The sequence below is a fragment of the Xyrauchen texanus genome, chromosome 26 (assembly GCF_025860055.1).
Source record: "Xyrauchen texanus isolate HMW12.3.18 chromosome 26, RBS_HiC_50CHRs, whole genome shotgun sequence".
Classification (NCBI taxonomy): domain Eukaryota; kingdom Metazoa; phylum Chordata; class Actinopteri; order Cypriniformes; family Catostomidae; genus Xyrauchen; species Xyrauchen texanus.
In genome coordinates, this window is record NC_068301.1 from 18,872,340 (window position 1) to 18,892,205 (window position 19,866).

Consider the following 19,866-nt stretch of genomic DNA (forward strand, 5'->3'; position numbering starts at 1 on the left):
TAACTTTACAGATCTTTATTGTAAAGGGTTTTAAAAAAAAAATAATCTTGCTCTTTCAATGAACCATAAACAATTAATGAACAAGCACCTGTGGAAGAGTCATTAAGACACTAACAGCTTACAGACGGTAGGCAATTCAGGTCAAAGTTATAAAAACTTAAGATACTAAAGAGAACTTTCCTCTGACTCCCACCAAAAAAAAAGATGCCCAGGGTCCCTGCCCATCTGTGTCAACATGCCTTAGGCATGCTGCATGGAGGCATGAGGACTGCAGATGTGATCAGGGCAATAAATTGCAAAATCCGTACTGTGAGACGCCTAAGACAGTGTTACAGGTAGACAGGAAGGACAGCTGATCGTCCTCGCAGTGGCAGACCTTGTGTAACAACACCTGCACAGGATCGGTACATCCGAATATCACACCTGTGGGACAGGTACAGGACTGTAACAACAACTGCCCGAGTTAAACCAGGAATGCACAATCGCTCCATCAGTGCTCAGACTGTCCTCAATAGGCTGAGAGAGGCTGGACTGAGGGCTTGTAGATCTGTTGTAAGGCAGGCAACAATGTCGTCTATGGACACAAACCCACCTTCGCTGGACCGGACAGGACTAGCAAAAAGTACACTTCACTGATGAGTCGTGGTTTTGTTTCACCAGGGGTGATGTTCGGACTCTCGTTTATCATCAAAGGAATGAGCATTACACTGAGGCCTGTACTCTGGAGCTGTGATCATGTGTCACAGCATCATCGGACTGAGTTTGTTGTCATTGCAGGCAATTTCAACACTGTGTGATACAGGGAAGACATCCTCCTCCCTCATGTGCTACCCTTCCTGCAAGCTCATCCTGACATGATCATCCAGCATAACAATGCCACCAGCCATATTGCTCATTCTGTGTGTGATTTCCTGCAAGACAGGAATGTCAGTGCTCTGCTATGGCCAGAGAAGAGCCCAGATCGCAATCCCATCGAGCATGTCTGGGACCTGTTGGGTCGGAAGTTGAGGGCTAGGGCCATTCCTCCCAGAAATGTCCGGGAACTAGTGCCTTGGTGGAAGAGTGGGGTAACATCTCACAGCAAGAACTGGTGAATCTGGTGCAGTCCATGAGGAAGAGATGCACTGCAGTACTTAATGCAGCTGGTGGCCACACCAGATAATGACTGTTACTTTTGATCCCCCCTTTGTTCAGGGACACATTTCTGTTAGTCACGTCTGTGAAATTGTTTATGTCTTAGTTGTTGAATCTTTTTATGTTCATACAAATATTCACACGTTAAGTTTGCTGAAAATAAAAGCAGTTGAAAGTGAGAGGGCATTTCTTTAAAATAATGTACTGATTTTGCTCATATGGAAAGAAATGTGTACTTTTATTCATCAAAGTGGCATTCAACTGATCACCATGTATAGTCCGGGAATTAATAACATGAAAATGTACTATTACAATTTCATAACAACTTAACCAATTTCAAGGAGTTCTCATCAAATCATCCTCCATGTGCAGCAAAGACAGCTTTGCAGATTCTTGGCATTCTAGCTGTCAGTTTGTACAAATACTCAAGCTTCACATTTCTGCCTTTAAACCCTCAGAAAATTGGCCCCATTCACTTCCATTGAATACCACACTATAACCTCAATTTTTTTTTTTTTTTAAGAATGCCAAAATACATTTTTGTGGGAATCATCATTATGCCACAAATGCTATCAATTGATTAAGTTGTTTTGAATCTTGAATTCATATTCTGGGTCTAACATAAATTTAGATTTAATTTTCCCCCAAGTTCTGATTAAGACATTGTGTTTTAGAAATGGGTACTTAATATAATTTTTTCAAGTAAAGGTGATAAACAGGAATAAAGCTTGTTTAAAGACATCTTTGGTGCAGTCTGACATCAGACAGACAACCTTTGTCAGCTTTTTGAGAAGCAACCAATTTCTAAAAATCTTTAATGCCAATCGCCAACCTCCACAAACTGTAAACCAGTACTTATGCAGCTCCACATCAGAACAAGCATATTGTACCACACAGGGCCACCAGTGGTATAAATGACCTTTATTTGGACAGAGAATCATCTGCTCATCATCCAATCATCAAAAAAAAAACAAAAAAAAAAAAAAAAAACACACACACACACACACACACACAAATAAACTCCCCCACAACTCGCCCTCCACATAATCCTCTCATCCAGGTTGGCCACACGGTGCTAAGAAGCACACGCTTTAAGAGTCACTTGTACATATATCTAATGGGTTTTCCCACACAGTCTGGCAAGAATTCCGTCTCAATTCCCACTCAGTATTCCAGCTGCCTGGTGTGGAGAATCCCACACAAGCCCTTTAGTCCAACTCAGATCCAGAAGTCTTCTTTTTCTTTTTGCTGTGCTTCTTATGCTTCTTTTTCTTTTTCTTCTTGAATTTGTCCTGTAAACATCAAGACAATGTTGCTCTAAGCATTCTGTGATTAAAAGCCTTTATTAAGTTCTGTTTTGCAAATCAACTTCGCAATACATTTCTGGAAGAGATGCTTGTAGCACAGCTCAGTCATTTTCGCCCTCATATTGTCAGAAAATAATTCTGAATAACAGAGAAACCCCTTTAACTAGGAAATAAAAATACTCACTGTAATTTTCTCCTTTTCTTCACTACAGAGTTTCTTCTTTTTGGACTCAGCCTTAAAAACAAACAAACAAACAAAAAAATGGGTTTTGAATATCATTTGTTGCACTAAAACTGATAAACAGTTTAAAAGGCGAGTAGTTTCTGAACTACTAGTGCGATCAAACAGAATTACAAAATGACTGTTTTCAAACAAGGTCTCAAACAATGCCAGTCTGCCATTGCTCGGAAAACAGGAATTTTGGCCACATTTTATGACCCGGGGCAGAATTGAACATGGATCTCCTATGAGAATCACAGCTTCATATGTCATAGCACTCACACTGACATCACAGCCAAAGGATTTTAATATAGTGAATAACATAGACCCCCTTTAGGGTCACAGGGTTTGAATACACTCTTACATCTCTGTCTATATCTGAGGGTTCATTGGAGGACACAGAGTGACTCCTCTCAGCTTTCCTCTTTCTTCCACTGTGTTTTTCATCCTTTGAAGCAAAAACAAATCATGTATGAGATTATGATACATTCAAACATAAAGACCAATAAAAAAAAAAAAATGTCTTTGCTTAAAGAAGTGTTCTGGGTTCAATACAATCCTCCTTTTCTATAAAGAAAGCAAAAATTGAGGTTACAGTGAGGGACTTTAATATTTGGGTTTGAAGGAAGAAATATGAAGCTTATAAAAGACATATATTAATTCTTCTGTGAAAACATTTGTATTATTTTAGCTGTAAAGTTGTTAAAATGATCCTTTTATGGTTTACAAAAGCCATTGTCATGGCAACAAAGGTAACAAGATTCAACTTTATTGTCATTGTGCAGAGTACAGGTACAGAGCCAATGACATGCAGTTATTGTCGCATATCCCAACAAAGCTGGGGTCAGAGCGCAGGGTCAGCCATGAAACCTCGCCCCTGGAGCAGATAGGGTCAAGGGCCTTGCTCAAGGGCCCAACAGTGGTATCTTGGCAGTGCTGGGGCTTGAACCCCCAACCTTTTGGTCAGTAACCCAGAGCCTTAACCGCTGAGCCCTGGCACTGGCCACCACTGGTAACAAAAGGTTAGTAAGCAATTTTGAGGCTAAGGCTAAAATTAGCACCTAACGTGTAAATATAGGAGCAACTCTTAAAAATTAAGGTGTCACTCCTAATTTTAGGACTCGTAACATTTAAAATGTAAAATCTACGAGTAATTCATTATGCATTTTAATGCTAAAAGTAGCTCCTAAACCCACGACAGCTTAGAAGTTGTCATGAGGACTTCTAACTCCCTAAGAGTGACTCATAAACGATCCAAAGCATGACTGCTGTTGTCAATCTACATAAAACAATAAATTATATTAGAATATTATTATGACTTTCACCGTTTAAAAAGGTTTTGCCTGAATCACAATTGAGTCAATGAATTTTAACAATACTATAATATTATAATGTTAACAATGACATTAAAAAAAAAAAAAAAAAGGTATCGCCTGTATCGCGAGGGTGTTTTCATTATTGTAAACATGAGATGCAGTTACCTCTCCCACAAACTGAAACAACCCAATTAAACCAGAGGTAAAGGTTTAGACAAATCTGCACCCGCTGACATCATCAAAATGAAACTGTGTGGCGCAGATGATTTGGGAATTTCTGTCATCGGTCAGGAGAATAATCCATCAAACTATATATACGCTCTCCAGACCGCACAGCGTCCGAATAATCACAGCGTACATTTTCCAGTGGATGAGCACTCGCTGCAGAGAAAAAAAGGGGGCATTCACGAGTGTTTTCATGCTGATGACGAGATGCAAGCTCGTTTCATTACATCAACACAGGATGAATACTTTTTCAATCAACCGAAATAAATATCCATCTATCTATGCATGTATGTACTGAATATATGGTTGAAGTCATTAAAACTCCACACTCCAAACTCTCTACAGATTTAATATTAGCAAACTAGTTTTGGCAAGTAGTTTAGGACAACTACTTTGTGCATGACACAAGTAATTTTTCCAACAATTCTTTCCAGACATATCATTTCACTTTTAATTGACTATTACAATTTCAGTGGGTCAGAAGTTTACATACACTAAGTTAACCGTGCCTTTAGGTAGGCTTGGAAAATTCCAGAAAATGATGTCAAGCCTTTTGGCAATTAGCGTCTGATAGGCTAATTGAAGTCAATTGGATGTGTACCTGTGGATGTATTTTAAGGCCTACCATCAAACTCATTGCCTCTTTGCTTGACATCATGGGAAAATCAAAAGAAATCAGTAAAGAAATTGTGGACCTCTGCAAGTCTGATTCATCCTTGGGAGCAGTTTCCAAATGCCTGAAGGTACCACAGTCATCTGTACAAACAATAGTATGCAAGAATAAGCACCATGGGACCACCAGCCATCGTACTGCTCAGGAAAGAGATGTATTCTGTCTCCTAAAGATGAACGTAGTTTGGTGCGCAAACTGCAAATCAATCCCAGAACAACAGCAAAGGACCTTGTAAAGATGCTGGAGGAAACAGGTAGACAAGTATCTATATCCACAGTAAAAATAGTCCTATATCAACATAACCTACAAGGCTGCTCAGTAAGGACAGCAAGGATGGCTTTAGTACAACAAAGTCAAGGTATTAGAGCGGCCATCACAAAGCCCTGACCTCAATCAAATTGAACATTTGTGGACAGAACTGAAAAAGCCTGTGTTAGCAAGGAGGCCTACGATCCTGAATTGGTTACACAAGTTCGATCTGGAGGAATGTGCAAAATTCCCATGTATGTAAATTCTGACTTCAACGGTGTGTGTGTGTGTACACCCCCTCTAGAAAAAATTGAGAACACTGCAAAATTGTCAGTTTCTCTGGATTTACTATTTATATGTATGTGTTTGAGCAAAATTTAAAAATGTGTTTTATTCTATAAAGTACTGACAACATTTCTCCCAAATTCCAAATAAAAATATTAAAATTTAAGAGTATTTATTTGCAGAAAATGACAACTGGTCAAAATAACAAAAAAGAAGCAAAGAAATGAAGTTCATATTCATTTTTATACAACACAATAATAATAATAATGTTGTAACTTAGGAAAGTTCAGAAATCAATATTTGGTGCAATAACCCTGATTTTTAAATCACAGCTTTCATGCATCTTGGGATGCTCTCTACAAGTCTTTCACATTGTTGTTGGGTGACTTTATGCCACTCCTGGTGCAAAAACCAATCCTCAGAGTTGGGGAACATTATCAGAGCAGAAGGAAGCAAGTTTTCTTCCAGAATAACGTGGCGATTCCAGCCTTGCTGAAGCACCCCCAGATCATCACTGATCCTCCACCTAGTCGTCTTATGGTTATACAGACACCTGGAGAGGCCTTCAAGCCAGTGTCTCGCACCCACTGTGAAATTTGGTGGAGGACTGGTGATGATCTGGGGTGCTTCAGCAAGGCTGGAATCGGGCAGATTAGTCTTCCTTCTGCTCTGACAATGTTCCACTATGAGGACTGGTTTTTCAAGTGGGACAATATCCCATGCCAGTTAAATTACCAAAATCCGGATTATATAAAACATTTTATTACACTATTGCAGGTTGGAGGCAAAATCCACAAGACGTACAATTTTTACATTGAACTTGTCTCCCACATTCACAAGAGGGCGCAACAAATCAATATTATCCAATCAGCACCGTATTGTAGTGATTGTATATTGCAAAGAACTAGAGCTGTCAGAATTAACACATTAAATAAATTAATTAATTTTGACAAGTGTGTATATATAGTGTCAAATTTCAGCACTTTTAAAATTTGTGATTAATCACGATTAACTACAAATAATTATGCGATTAAAAAACTGAATCGACTGACAGCGCTACGAAGAACATATCTGGCTGTTAACAAATGTGCATACATTTATAAAGTTAAAAGATTTAGCCACTTCATATTTTCAATAATTAAGTAAAATTAGAAAAACAAGAAAAGAAACACTTCAATAGATGGTTTTATGTTAACTTAGTGTTTGCACAGTAGCCTATACCTGGTCCATAATACTACCACGGACTCAAGTTTCATAATACTATTGTTATGGATCAACTGGGGATCATGTTAACTGGGGATGTGCGCATGCACGTGAATAACTTTACTTGCCTTTTCAGCAGATTCGTTCAATGTGAATGAGTAAAGACAATACATTTTGCACATTAATTTTGGTATCATTATTAACATGCTTTGTTTCATCGATGTCTATTCTAATAAATTTGACACAATTTTAATGGTTTCACAGGGTAACATCTGGCATCCCATGTTAACGTGGAACATTGGTTTGAATGGGAACTGGAGATTACATTTGTCAGAGTAGTAAATCCTATCAATTTGCAACACTAAAAAATCATAGGCTGGAATATGTCAATAATAGGCATATACTTTTAATTACTTCCACTTATTAAAAAAATAATGAAGAAAGTTTAAGAAAATTAATGTTTGTGATGAATAGAACAGCTATTCAGGTCTATCGGTAGCGCGATCGTAACCATACGAATAGACCCGGGATCAATTCCTCAGTAAACATCTGTCAATTTAATTAAACTGAAATAATAATATCCTTCACTTTTCAAAGGTTCTGTGCATTACAATGTTGAATACTTATGATTACCCAGGACACTGCCAAAAGATGATCTTTCAGAAGCGCAACTTTGTTTTTGTGTGGGGACTGGAGAGCATATACAAAGGCCAAATTGATTAATGATAAATGATACTCTGCGAAAGCATGAGAAAGTTGAGGAACAATGATTCCGTTGTTTCGCAAAATCTTAAGATCTCAACTTAAATACATTTTTGACAATTAAAAAAAAAAAACATATACATATATTCATATATATATATATATGTAAAAATCATAATTTTCTTCTCAGTAATTCAACCATTCTCAGAAAATTCAGTAGGTTATACTGTGATTACTGGTGGTAAGATTCAGTAGAAATTTTGATAGATTGGTTTAAAACAATATAATGAATTGTGTCTGTGTTTTACAAAATATTTTTCAATAGACTTAGAAGTAAAGATACAATTACACATGATGAACCAGGATTTGAACTCAGGTCCCATAGTGATGTATCAGTGTGACTTACCACTGAGCCAGCTCTAATTAGTGGATCACTTTGTTCACTTTCAATGGTAGGAGAAAGTTACTCAAAACTATCATGGTTACTTAAGCCAATACTCCGTATAAAGAAGAAAAATAAAAGCAATTGAAAGTATGTTATTGACACACATCAGCCTATGATGCTTAACTATTATATTTAAAAGAGTTCCACTGCTCTGACAAGTGTAATCTCCAGTTCCCATTCAAACCAATGTCCCACGTTGACATGGGAAACCATGTTACCCTGTGAAACCATTAAAACACTCAATCTGTCAAATTCATTTGAACAGACATCGATGAATCAACTCTGTTTAATAATGATACCAACATTTTATTAATGTCTCTTTACTCACTGACAATTCACATTGAATGAATCTGCTGAAAAAGCAAGTAAAAGTTCCATGCATATGCACATTTATGCCCCAGTTAACATGATCCCCAGTTGATCATAACACCAGCATTACCAGTGTTTTGCATTTAAAACAGTTGTATGCAAGTACCGAATGCTTATACAGTGAGATGATTATGCCTTGTTCTTTTATTAGCAAGACACTACCAAAGACCTCCACCTATGTGGCCATTCACCTCTGGGGGCCGAACAAATCCGTCTTTATCTATGCATTCACCCGCTAGACAGACGTCTTTGTGTTTTTTTAGCATCTCCTGCAGGACAATGCATTTTTTTTTTTAACCCTGCGGTGTCAATTTAAAAGGTAATTTAACCTTTACAATGCATCTCAAGACAGCCACATTCTGTTTTATTAGTTTTACAGTGTCTGTTTGAGCTTAACTTATATTTAACCTGGAATTAATTGCTTTTAATTAGTGTTGAGTACCTTATCTTTCTCTCCATCCTCCCTGAGTTTCTTCCTCTTTTTCTTGGATGACTCCTAGAGATGAAATTAACATTCAGTCCCACTCACATAAGTCTCTTACTAGCAGTAATTTAGGCATCATGTTTATTTAAAGGGGTCATGACATGAGGAATCCTATTTTCCTTGATCTTTTGACATAGAAAAGGTAATTGTACTATAAATCATACTGTATGGTTCAGAACTCAACTTCCTCCTTGCTCAAAAGGAGCATTTGTTGAAACCAAGCTGCCAAAATTATTCGTTCTCTTCCTCCTTACAGTGATGTCACACTGTGGTAGACATTTGCATCTGACCACCTCCACAACAACACATCGACACCTACTTTACCTTATCACTTCTGTAGCCCACCCAGCAACTGTGAGCAGTGAGATGACTAAAAGAGAAGTCAGTCAAGAGCAGAGAGCCAAAAATTACAGTGGCCGTGTACTGTCAAGTCTTAAAGGAGACACAGCACCAAACACAATGTTTCTGGGAGAGGGTCAGAATGAGGGTGGATCATGTTTTACAAATATTTAATATACATTTTATTTTTTTGTGTGCAGAAAACATTACGTATATTATAAGTGAACCTCAAGGAACACATTAAAATAATAATAAAAAGGCATGTCATGATCCCTTTAATTCAGCAGTGGAAAAAAAATATTCATGGCCTGCAAAAGTGGAACACATCAAGTTTCCAATCTGCTGTAGATAGTCAGTTAACTATTTCATGTTTGTCATTCCAGATGTAAACAACCATCAATACCCTGCTATCAGTTTCTGACTCCGATTCAAACTCATCAGATGGTTTCCTGGATGATTTTCTCCTCTTTTTCTTCTTTTTCATGGTTTTCTTCTCATCCTGAAAATAAAGACCAAAAGTAGAACAAAGAACATTAAGTGAAAATGTCTTAATAATGCATGTGAATAAGTGAACCTAAAAGTAACAAGAACATACTTACATAATGACTTGCATTATCTTCAGATTCTGAGGAGGAACTGGAAGAGGAATCAGAACTCGATGAGGAAGAGGAAGATGAGGAATGCTTGACCAAACACAACAAAAGCAGAGTTTGTTAGGATTTAAGCCATTTAAAACCGATCTTGCCATCAGAAGATTAAAGGCCAGATTAAAGCTGAATACTCCAAAGGAAATCCCTTTACACCCTCTAACATTATTTGCAAACACACTGAAAAGCAGAGAAAGACGTGCCAACTGCTCAAGATATAAAAATGGATAACACTCCTCACCCTGTTGGTCTTTTTTCTCTCCTTCTTTTCTGGAACAGACAAAGATCAATATCATGGAATCAAAGGCTAGTTTTTTTATATATATATATTTTTTTACATGTAACAAACCAGATCACTATACAAACTTTTTCCTCTTTCTTGTCCTTCTCCTTTTCTTTCTCTTTTTCTTTCTTGTCCTTCTCCTTTTCTTTCTCTTTTTCTTTCTTGTCAGCTCCACCCAGTACTTTCTCTCTGTTTTTCTCCAATTCCTTCTTCCACCGCTGGTTAAAAAAAAAGTGACAACATACATGAACACCCACTAACTTATTAAATAACATTACTGATAGGGAAAATGATCCAAGTCATAACTATACCTCATTCATTTTGTCCTCAAAATCAGCTAGGGCTCTGGAGCCCTTCTTTTTCTTTTCCAGCTGTTCTTTTACCTCCTCCCTTATACACCAACCAAACAGACATACATATAATTAAACAGGCTCACAAAATCACACAAAACCATTACAGAACTTATTATTATTTATCATATTAATTTCTCCACACCATGATGGTCTTGGTCTGCTGAGATAATCCTGAATGGTGGGACCTGAGCTGGGTGCAGGTCCTCGGGCTCTGGCAGCAGCTATCGGGTTTACGTAAGACTGAAACACAATTAAATAATTAACATCCATAATCCAGACAACACACCCCTAATGATCACAACAGACAGGCTTAACAAACACAACCATAAGCATCCATGTTTCATTATATTATATTCTAAACTAACAGCTGGCTAACAACAGATCCTTTTAATCTTAATTTGGTTAAGAGACGGGTATATATGCATAGCATAATAATGGGGCGCATTTCATGTGACCAATAAGAAATGGAGCAGTAAACCGTTAATTTAAAGGAGAATTAGGTGTGCTGGTTGAGTTAGCATGACTGAGCCTGACAACCACACAAACCTACGACATATTAAACGTAAGCCACGTCTCACAACTGTTTGTTTCGGGGTTAAAACAGAAAACATAATATATTTTAACGCTCTGTGGGCTTGTTCATTCATTCATTATGTAAGTGAACGTGGCTATTTTTTGTCTCAGTGTAATGACGCGTTAGCGTTGCGGCCTAAAGGTCTCTTTGGCTAATTTTCTTCTGTCCTTTGAAATATCTGGGAAACATGAGTTCAACAATTCAATCTTCACTTACCACTCTGTTATCTCGCTTCCCCATTTCTGTAGATATTGCCTAAATCCTGTAGGCCAACATCAAGAAAATCCGCCTTTAGTTTACATGTTTCAGTCGCATGCGTTAGCTCCTTAGTACACAACTTTAATGTGCCACCCTGTGGTTCCTCGGCAACATGTCATGCTTAACATGACAACTAGATGGAGCGTTTTACTCACTTGGAGGGATTTTAAAGGGATAGTTCACCACAAAATGTAAATTCTCTCATCATTTACTCACCCTCATGCCATCCCAGATGTGTATGACTTTCTTCAAAAGACATGGATTAACAACTGGAATCGTGTTGATTACTTTTATGCTTCCTTTAATTGCTTTTTTATTTGCCTTAAAAGTTCTGGTCACCATTCACTTGCATTGTATGGACCTGCAGAGCTGAGACATTCTTCTAAAAATGATAAAAATCCATATATTTTGTATTATATTATATTATGGCTTTTCACAGCAAAAATAACTAAAGATAAATGTAGCCTAACTAGTATGGGAAAAACATAACCATCTGTAAGTTAATGGTTTCTAATTGGGCTAGCATTGAGCATTACAGTGTGATGGTTAAACCACTACTGTCACAACAAATAATTACAAAAATACTGTTTTTAAACAGATGCTAGAACCCAAGTATGACAGCACAAAAAATACTGTAGTAAAGACTGGAAAGAAATTATAGCCAAAAAATTAAAAAGTGCAATGTTTCCCTAACTCGAGAATACAAGGAGATATATTAATATTTCACAGTACTTTTTCCCTGTGTCTTAAATTTTGTTTTGTTGATATTTTCTCTTTGTGGCTGTTTCGAAGTTGTCACTCTGTTTTATATGCTTATTTTGTTGCTTGTTTTTATTCTATTGTAAAGCGACCTTTAGCTGTGGGAAAGGCGCTTAATAAATCAAATGTATTATTAGGATGGACCAATATGAAATCTATTGGCTGATAGGATACCGATTTTTACCAAAAAACCATATGCCGATAACAAGACCGATACTGATATTTTGCCACTTAACTTTTGTCATCAGATCCCTGTTTTACTTAGGAATGCGTAAAAAAAGCAACAAGCAAAAATGCTTTTTTACTGTTCTAACAATAAATAATTTCCAATGTGTCTAATTTCCAATAAATATATTTTTGATATCTCAGATGTCAAAGTCTGCTGGTTTCAAAGCATTTTGAATGGTTTCCCTCATCATGTAGCCAGGTAAGTGCCGCTATCAAAACAGTCACGTCCATTTATGGTGTTTTTTTTTCCCTGTGAGAATGAGATAGAATAAAAATTCAATATTACATGTTTTTATGAGTGCCAACCCTTCTAGATATTGTTTCTATCATTATTTATGGATTGTGTGTTTGAATTCACAGAGTTTTTATGTGTGTTACAAACTAATTACAAATCAACCATTGTTTGTTTGTTTTTTCATATCGGTGTTTTCATGCTTATTACAGATATGCCAATGGTTTTAATTTGGCCAATAACTGGCCGACAAATATTGGTGCATTAACTTAATACTGCAATGCACTGCATTCCTGATCTAAAGAATTTGCATGCTGTGCTCTCTCACCACTTGTACTAACTTACTACACACAAATTAGTTTTGAACTAGAATATCCACATTCTACTCTGTTAATCATTTTAACATTACATGCAGATGCATTGGATGCAGTAGATACAATATAGGAATAACTCAAAGTATCTTCAAAGTATAATGGACATTCTTATGTCTGAAGATCTGCAATATACTGTATTTGTATTTAACCTTGGCTTTGACCCAAGCTTAATTATCAAATGACCTCCAGTGCAATTTGATCACAATTAAATAATGCAAACTGATTTATATGTGCAAGCAAGGAAAGCATTTTTTTTTTTCTCACAGAAGCCAGTTTTGCAACCCAGTTTTACACACTGGAATATTTATTTTACAAAAATATGAAAACGTCAGGCAGATACAGATACAAAACAAACGCAAAAGCAGCTTTTTCTCAATGGCAACAAATTGGAATCATCTTTAGGTGGGCCAGTTTTATAGAACTCATAAAGGAGCCTAAGACATCCATTAGCAGCAAAACCAGTCCAGAGAAAACAAAGATACAAAACACGATCATATCTCATTCACCCTTCTTCAAACAAATTAACAAAAAAGCTTATATGGTCATACAAGGGCACGGTGACCAACAATCTTATTTCAATTTGGTTCTTGCAAAATAATACAATTCTTTGCACTTTACTGACAAGAGTTACTAAATGAAATGAATTAAGAAATAAAACATCTGCTTTAAATTTAAGAATGTGCTGTTTTAATAAAAACATTAAAACAACCTTAAATGAAATGTATTTAAAACTGATATTATGTATTCCATCATAAAATGTAATGCATTCTACTTTATGTATGATAGACTAATCCTGACAAGATGATAAACCAGACAAGACTTTTGTTTTTTTTACAAAACTAAAACTCCACATGCATGTGATAGTAACTTTTACTTGGTGTCCACATTTGCCTTTCTTGCCTAAAAGAATTTAGATGGTAAAAGCAGAATGCAAAATTATTTTAACACTATAATTACATACACAGTTGAACAAAACAATAGAAGCATTGATAAAAGACAAAAAGTTGCACATTTTCAAATACACATTTTTCAATCCCCATAGTAATAGAATTACATGAATGTAGAAAGCTGACAACAAACTGCTAAAATAAAAAAATAAAAAGGTAAACCACACAAGATTGGGTGCCAACAAAATACACTTTACCAATCTCCAGCCAATGTGATATAAAATCAAAAAAAAGGAACCCATACAGTTCAATTTCTAATCAATGTTCAATTTCTAATCAATGTTCAATTTCTAATCAACGTTCAATTTCTAATGAGTGTGCGTAGTTAAAGATGGCAAAGTTTAAAACAATTACATAAATTCATAACACAAAAGAGCAACACATTTTGAAAAAACAGATACTGTATATGATCACAATGGGGGAAAAAAAGGGTGAAAAATGGACATGTACGTATCATAAAACCTTAGAAACCCTTCTGATCAGTTTACCTTATTTTCCAATGAAAAAGTAGAATAAGTCAAACATATAATGCAGTCTGAAGTTATCAATTAATTAAAAAAAAACATAACTGTGCTGCTGATAAAATACCATATAGGAGTCGTATACATGTATAATGATAATAGTTTAGTTTTATACACCGTATCTATGCAGCAGAATGAAAACATTGTGCACATTAATTAGAAAATATATTTAATTGTGGATGATTTATCATATTGTGTGTGTGTGTTTTAATGCACAGGATTTTCCAGCTTAATGATTTAAAATTCAAAGTATTCTATGTCTTGGATACATTATAAATTATTTGTATAAGTCATATCGGGAAAACATAGCACAAATGAAACCATGTAAATATGGTAAAAGTATAACAATACAAATAAAAAAAATGAAAGTGAATATTTTAAAATTATATATATATATATATGTATTTTCTTTTTCTTTTTTTTACTGTTCTCCTGGGAACAATTTTGCCAAATTGATTACAATTGTTGAAGTTTGCAGTGATACATGAGGTGTAGCACCATTAGCTCATCACTGACCAATTAGATACAAATTTTAGTATTGTAATTACAAATGACAGAATGCCTTAAAAGCATTCAAATCATCATAAAGACGTGATGTCAATAAATAAGAAAAAGTGACAAGGGAATTTTAGTAGGGAGCAAAAAAAAAACCATGTACCAATGTCCAGCAATTCCACTCAATTTTGTGTTTAAAATTATATCTGATTATATGAATCAAATAGATTACAGAAATGACTAACTAAAGCTCATCATTTAAAACAACAAAATATGTATAAAAAAATCAAAGTTAAACATAAATGTAATAAATCCACAACAGGTTCACAAAACATACTAAATTAAATTAAAAAATATATATTTCAAGGGGAAAAGCACTGAGATGGGTAAATATCAAAGGTGCTATTTTTTCACCATGATAGGCACATATATCACATCAAAATTCAAATCCCATCACTAACAAGAACAGTCATACATTCGAAAGCCTAACAATGAACACATTTAGAATTTTAAAACACTATGAATTATTCACCACACTAACCAAGCTCAAAAAACGGATTAGTTCTATCCTAGACCCACAAACAAAAAGGCATACAGTTACGTTTGTTTACATTGCTCGATACCTAATGCCCTCTGAAAACATCAAATCCAATCACAGACTCATTTGGAGGAGGGGAAAGCTGTGCCAGCATAATGTTATTTGAAAATGATGGTGTTCTACACCAGCTATAAACCATTGTAATTGTTGTGCATTAGATTGTACACTGATGCACATTTCATCAGGAGTGATCAAAGGGGATATTTATAAAAAAATATATATATAATTAATTAGCAGTACAAACGTTGATGCATAACAGTGTATATTAATATAATAATGTAGAAGTATAAAAAATGAAATGACTACGAGTATGTTTCATTATCTGTTCCAAATTGAGTCCAAAATAATGCAAGTGAATTTAAGGAAATGTGACTGAACAGTGACATAAATAAACCAACATCTATTATACTACAGTTTCATATTGAATCAATGCAATGGATAGATTTGAGACCACATTCTAATATGAATCACTGTTAGATTAATGGTTTAGCCTCAACCTGAACCCTTGTTGAATCTAAAACTATAGCCATAAATAGACCTGAGTATGGAATGTGACAGAATGAGTATACTGATCCTGAGAGTATGAATCAAGCATCAGTGCTTAACTGTGTGAATATTACATTGTGAAATTGTAATACAGTGCCTGCGTATAGCTTCTCCTTTAGTCTCTCTAAACAGCTTCACCTGAATCAGAACTCCAGGCTAAATCATAAATCCTGAAGCAGCGTCCTTCCTTCCTTCCTCACTTTTTCGCCATATGAAGGCACTGAATGGGCAATGGCAAGCACTATAGCCAACATTACAGCTTGCCACATATTTTATGATTATTTATCTGTACAGTGAAATGGAAACCGGAAGGATGAAAAGTAACAAAATGTAAAAGGACCTGGACTGAATCGATTAATAATGGGATAATACATTACTCTTCAAGCCTCTAACATATCTCACAACCTGACCTTTAACATAACACTCACCAACTCTATAGCTACTTTTACTAGACTTTCAAAACTATTCTCTATATTTCCAATCTTTGCTTCTTTCTGCTCTAATCCAACACTAAATTCAACATGCAACCCAGTGCAGGTCAGCCTTTGACTTTGTCTCGGCACATAATCCCTGACAACAGGGTGTAGACTGTTTGGTATAAGTCAACAATGTATAGCTTTCTAAACAACCTACACCTTCAAGTTCTCTAAAATTAAGACATAACACAATGCCAAAAACAAAAGTTGTCAACAACCAACACCGACATAAAATAAGTGAACAGGATGTAGAATTTACAATGCAAAACAATACATGTAAAATAACATTATACTGCCAAGAAAATGTGGTGTTAAATAATGCTTGAAGTCAAAGTGTTTGGTGGCATCTGTCCTGGCAATTCATCGACAAGTATACCAGGATGCTTGGGAGACTTGCGAGAAGTTTACGGGAAATAGTGAAATGCCATAATCAATAATACATAAAATGTAACATAAAATGATTCTGCGTGTCTTTATTTATGCAGTCATTAATACGGCTACACATAGTGTCCAAGTCACATGAGGAGATGTGTCCACACACTTCTGCTTGGACTGCACGGTAACAAAATAGTCACAAGATTACAGAAAACAAAACAGATCCTCCAGGCCTGAGACCGAGAGAGCTTCAGAAGTGTGAGTGCACAGAAATGTGAATTAGCAATTATATCTTATGTTGTAAAATAAGAGGTTCCGTTCAACGAGCCCAAAATTGCAGTAGCTGCGGTTCTATTATTTGCTATATCCAAGTAAAACTAAAATGATCCTACATAAGACGTTGCTGTTTCATGGCAGTGATATGCAACTAAGACTAATTTTAGATCGGTCCATGTAAACTGAACAGATGATCCCTGGCAGTGATGCAGCTTCAGTATCGAGAAGCGTCTTTTCCACTGAGCAGAAAAGAGCAGCATCAAAATTGAATGTTATTCCAGGCAGCATGTTTTTCTGTTGTTGGTCTGTATTAACTGGCAGTAGTGAGAGCAAAGACAAAGGAGGATCAACCAATAGTTGTGCTGATATTTCACTGAATTCTAAAAGCAGCATGTGATGTTATGCTGTGGAAGACAAGTTCAAAGGGGGTGGGGTGATCAGGGTCAATGTCTAAAATGAGAATGCATGTCTTTCAAGCAGCTCTCTCCTCCAGGGAGGGCTTTTTATTGGGGAAGGGTTGGGCATACAGACTTTTGCTGGTGCTGTCCAGACTCTGGAAGTATGGGTGGGACAGTGCATCATAAGCTGATATCCTTCTGGAGGGGTTAAATGACAGAAAACGCTGTGTAGAGAGAAAAAAGAATTAAGCACAGTCTATAACTGAGAAATCCTAAAAGTATTAGAGATATTAAAGGCCATTTTCAGTTTTCATTTAAGTCAGAAAATATGAAACGATATTGGGTTACTTTATCATTCAATAATATAAACTTTGACAGGGGGGAAAAAAGCAGTGTGCACGTGAAATTATTTAATGGAATCTAATGTAAATGATGCAAGAAAATATATTGGAAGGAAAGAAGTTGTGTTCATAGTCCGCCCACTTTTTAAGCTGCCTAGGTTCCGGAAGAATTTTTCCCATTCATTTTTTGCTAAGGCTTTTAATAAAATCCTCCATAGAAGAGTTGTAAGCCATGAACCAAACCACCTGAATCACAAGATTCTAAACTTTGTATTGAGGCAAAAAAGTATTTAAAAATTGCACAAATAGACAAAAGGTCCCATGCAGCATAGCAAATTATGTAATAAAATACAAAATAATGGGAATATAAAACATTATTGATATTAGGTTGTTTAATGTAAGTATAGAAACAATTTATTTACATTTATTGCCAAATATTTAGATTTGTACAAAAGTATAAGTAGTTTAAGGGAGATAGGAGACCGACTTGGTTGAGTCCTTTACTGTGCATCACTGAAGTGGGTGGTCGCTTCTGGGCTTATTTTGGGGGCTCTTTTGGCCATGGCTCTCTGATTGGTCAAGGTTTCTCTGCTGAACCATGTGTAATGTAGTTTCTACCAGGAATTTCACTTTAAAACATGATTTTTAAACAATAAAGTTGAAATAATGCAGACTGATGCTTCAACGGAAGCATATGCCATCGATGAACAACTTTGGAGGTCATGGTATGTCTGTATAGTTGAAAATCAATTTGTTTATGGATAAAAATTAATGGGACTTTAACTCTCTGAACTATTTTTTCAAAGTTGTTGTAGCCTAGATATTGTAGTACTGCTTCCTAAAGGAAAATAAGGGCCATTTTTAAGAATTTTCATTTCATTTCTAACATCCACTACTTACAAGTAAAAGTGATTTGCCTAGCTCATCCATGTCAGGCACCAGGTCCTCTATGGGCTGGGGAGGGCGAGGGGGAAAGGCACTCTGTGGCAAGCCCACCTCCTGAGGCCAGTCCTCTGGAGAAGGGACCCCCACCACACTGGAATATCATAATGAAAACAATAATGATTCTGTCTTGAGATATTGCCATCTTCATTAATGCTTACTATTATATACTTCAATACAGTAAAGTCAAGTTTGATTATCCATTGACTATTAATAGTACTTACTCAAAAATCTTGCCTAACTGGTCAACATCGGAGTTCCCACGGAAAAGAGGGCTGAAGGAGAAAGGTGAAACATTGCTGTTAATTGTATGACTCATTTAGAGGCAATATCTAAACGACCCCTTATTGTTTACACATCCTAGGTACACTTAATGATAAATGAATAAATTAGAATGTCATGTGCAGGAAAGAAAACAGATTACATTCTGCAACCACTTGAGTGTTGTGGCTTATTCACAGATATAGACATTTAAAAAATGTCCCTTTTCTGGGACAACTGACCAAAAATATCAATGACTCAACCTGCACTTCAAAGATATTTGTTGAATCAAATGCCCTCTAGACAGACTGTGAATTCTGCGAAGTAGGTCGAAAGTTTTTAAACTGAAGTTGGTCTGTACTTACTGAAACGCAAACCACTGCCACCAGTGGCTGAAGCTGAAAGTGTAGTTGAATGTATGGGCAAGTGTGAGATTTCGGTGTTCTGGGTAAAATATTCACATAGTGCCGCAAAAGTGCAAGTTATTTTAGTCGTAAATGATGTAATACAGTCAACAGGAATGCATATTTTGTAAACCATACATCCCAACCTAAACCCCAACTCTAAACCTTACCGAGTAAAAATGCAACCTCGTTATAGATTCATTACTTCCTGGTTTCCGTGGGATCAGAACCTGTGTTTCTGAGGCTGCTCATGCAACGAAAATGTAAAGACATTTGAATTGATAGGAGATGGTGCTTGTCATTACTCGGCAGAATGAGGTAGGTCAGGTTATCAGAGATTCAGTAACAACATATTGACTTCCTGTGTAATGGGGCTGTACAGACAATCAAATATCAATATATCGCGATACTCTTTCTCATGATATTTTATTGATACTTCAGATCCATGTATCGATGTTTATATTTAACTATTTGTCATGTAAACAAAAGGTACCACACTGTTACTTCCAAATCAATTTAATGATCCCATCAAGACAAAAGTATGTGATGTTTCAAGCTAGATGTTCTTCATCAGACATCAGTATAAATTAAATATACCCAAATTAATTGGAATTGATTCTTAAATCA

At 36.0% G+C, this 19,866-nt stretch overlaps 2 protein-coding genes across 2 annotated transcripts in view; both read right to left on the reverse strand.

Annotated features, from left to right (window-relative positions):
- Positions 1–1,356: 1,356 nt before the first annotated feature.
- LOC127619754 (protein FAM133-like) lies at positions 1,357–11,173 on the reverse strand. The gene is made up of 11 exons (XM_052092734.1): positions 11,025–11,173; positions 10,377–10,474; positions 10,193–10,271; positions 9,965–10,099; positions 9,840–9,868; positions 9,551–9,587; positions 9,355–9,450; positions 8,571–8,624; positions 3,026–3,109; positions 2,626–2,676; positions 1,357–2,426 (listed from the first exon to the last, which is right to left on the reverse strand). The coding sequence occupies exons 1-11, from the start codon at positions 11,046–11,048 to the stop codon at positions 2,343–2,345; spliced, it is 771 nt and encodes a 256-aa protein (XP_051948694.1). The 5' UTR covers positions 11,049–11,173; the 3' UTR covers positions 1,357–2,342.
- Positions 11,174–12,950: 1,777 nt separating this feature from the next.
- Positions 12,951–19,866, reverse strand: part of LOC127619753 (cyclin-dependent kinase 6-like) — a 52,516-nt gene continuing 45,600 nt past the window's right edge. Inside the window, exons 6-8 of the mRNA XM_052092733.1 lie at positions 18,799–18,849; positions 18,533–18,668; positions 12,951–17,515 (exon numbers count right to left, since the gene is read on the reverse strand). Coding sequence (XP_051948693.1) covers positions 17,366–17,515; positions 18,533–18,668; positions 18,799–18,849 — 337 coding nt within the window. The 3' untranslated portion in view covers positions 12,951–17,365. The remainder of the gene's footprint in view (positions 17,516–18,532; positions 18,669–18,798; positions 18,850–19,866) is intronic.

Coding starts and splice junctions, on each gene's coding strand:
- LOC127619754 (XM_052092734.1), bottom strand. CDS start 11,048: ATGGGGAAGCGAGATAACAGAGTG. Junction 9,588..9,839: donor AGAGAAAAAAGACCAACAGG/GTGAGGAGTGTT, acceptor TTCCTCTTCCAG/TTCCTCCTCAGAATCTGAAG. Junction 2,427..2,625: donor AAGAAAAGGAGAAAATTACA/GTGAGTATTTTT, acceptor TGATGTTTACAG/GACAAATTCAAGAAGAAAAA.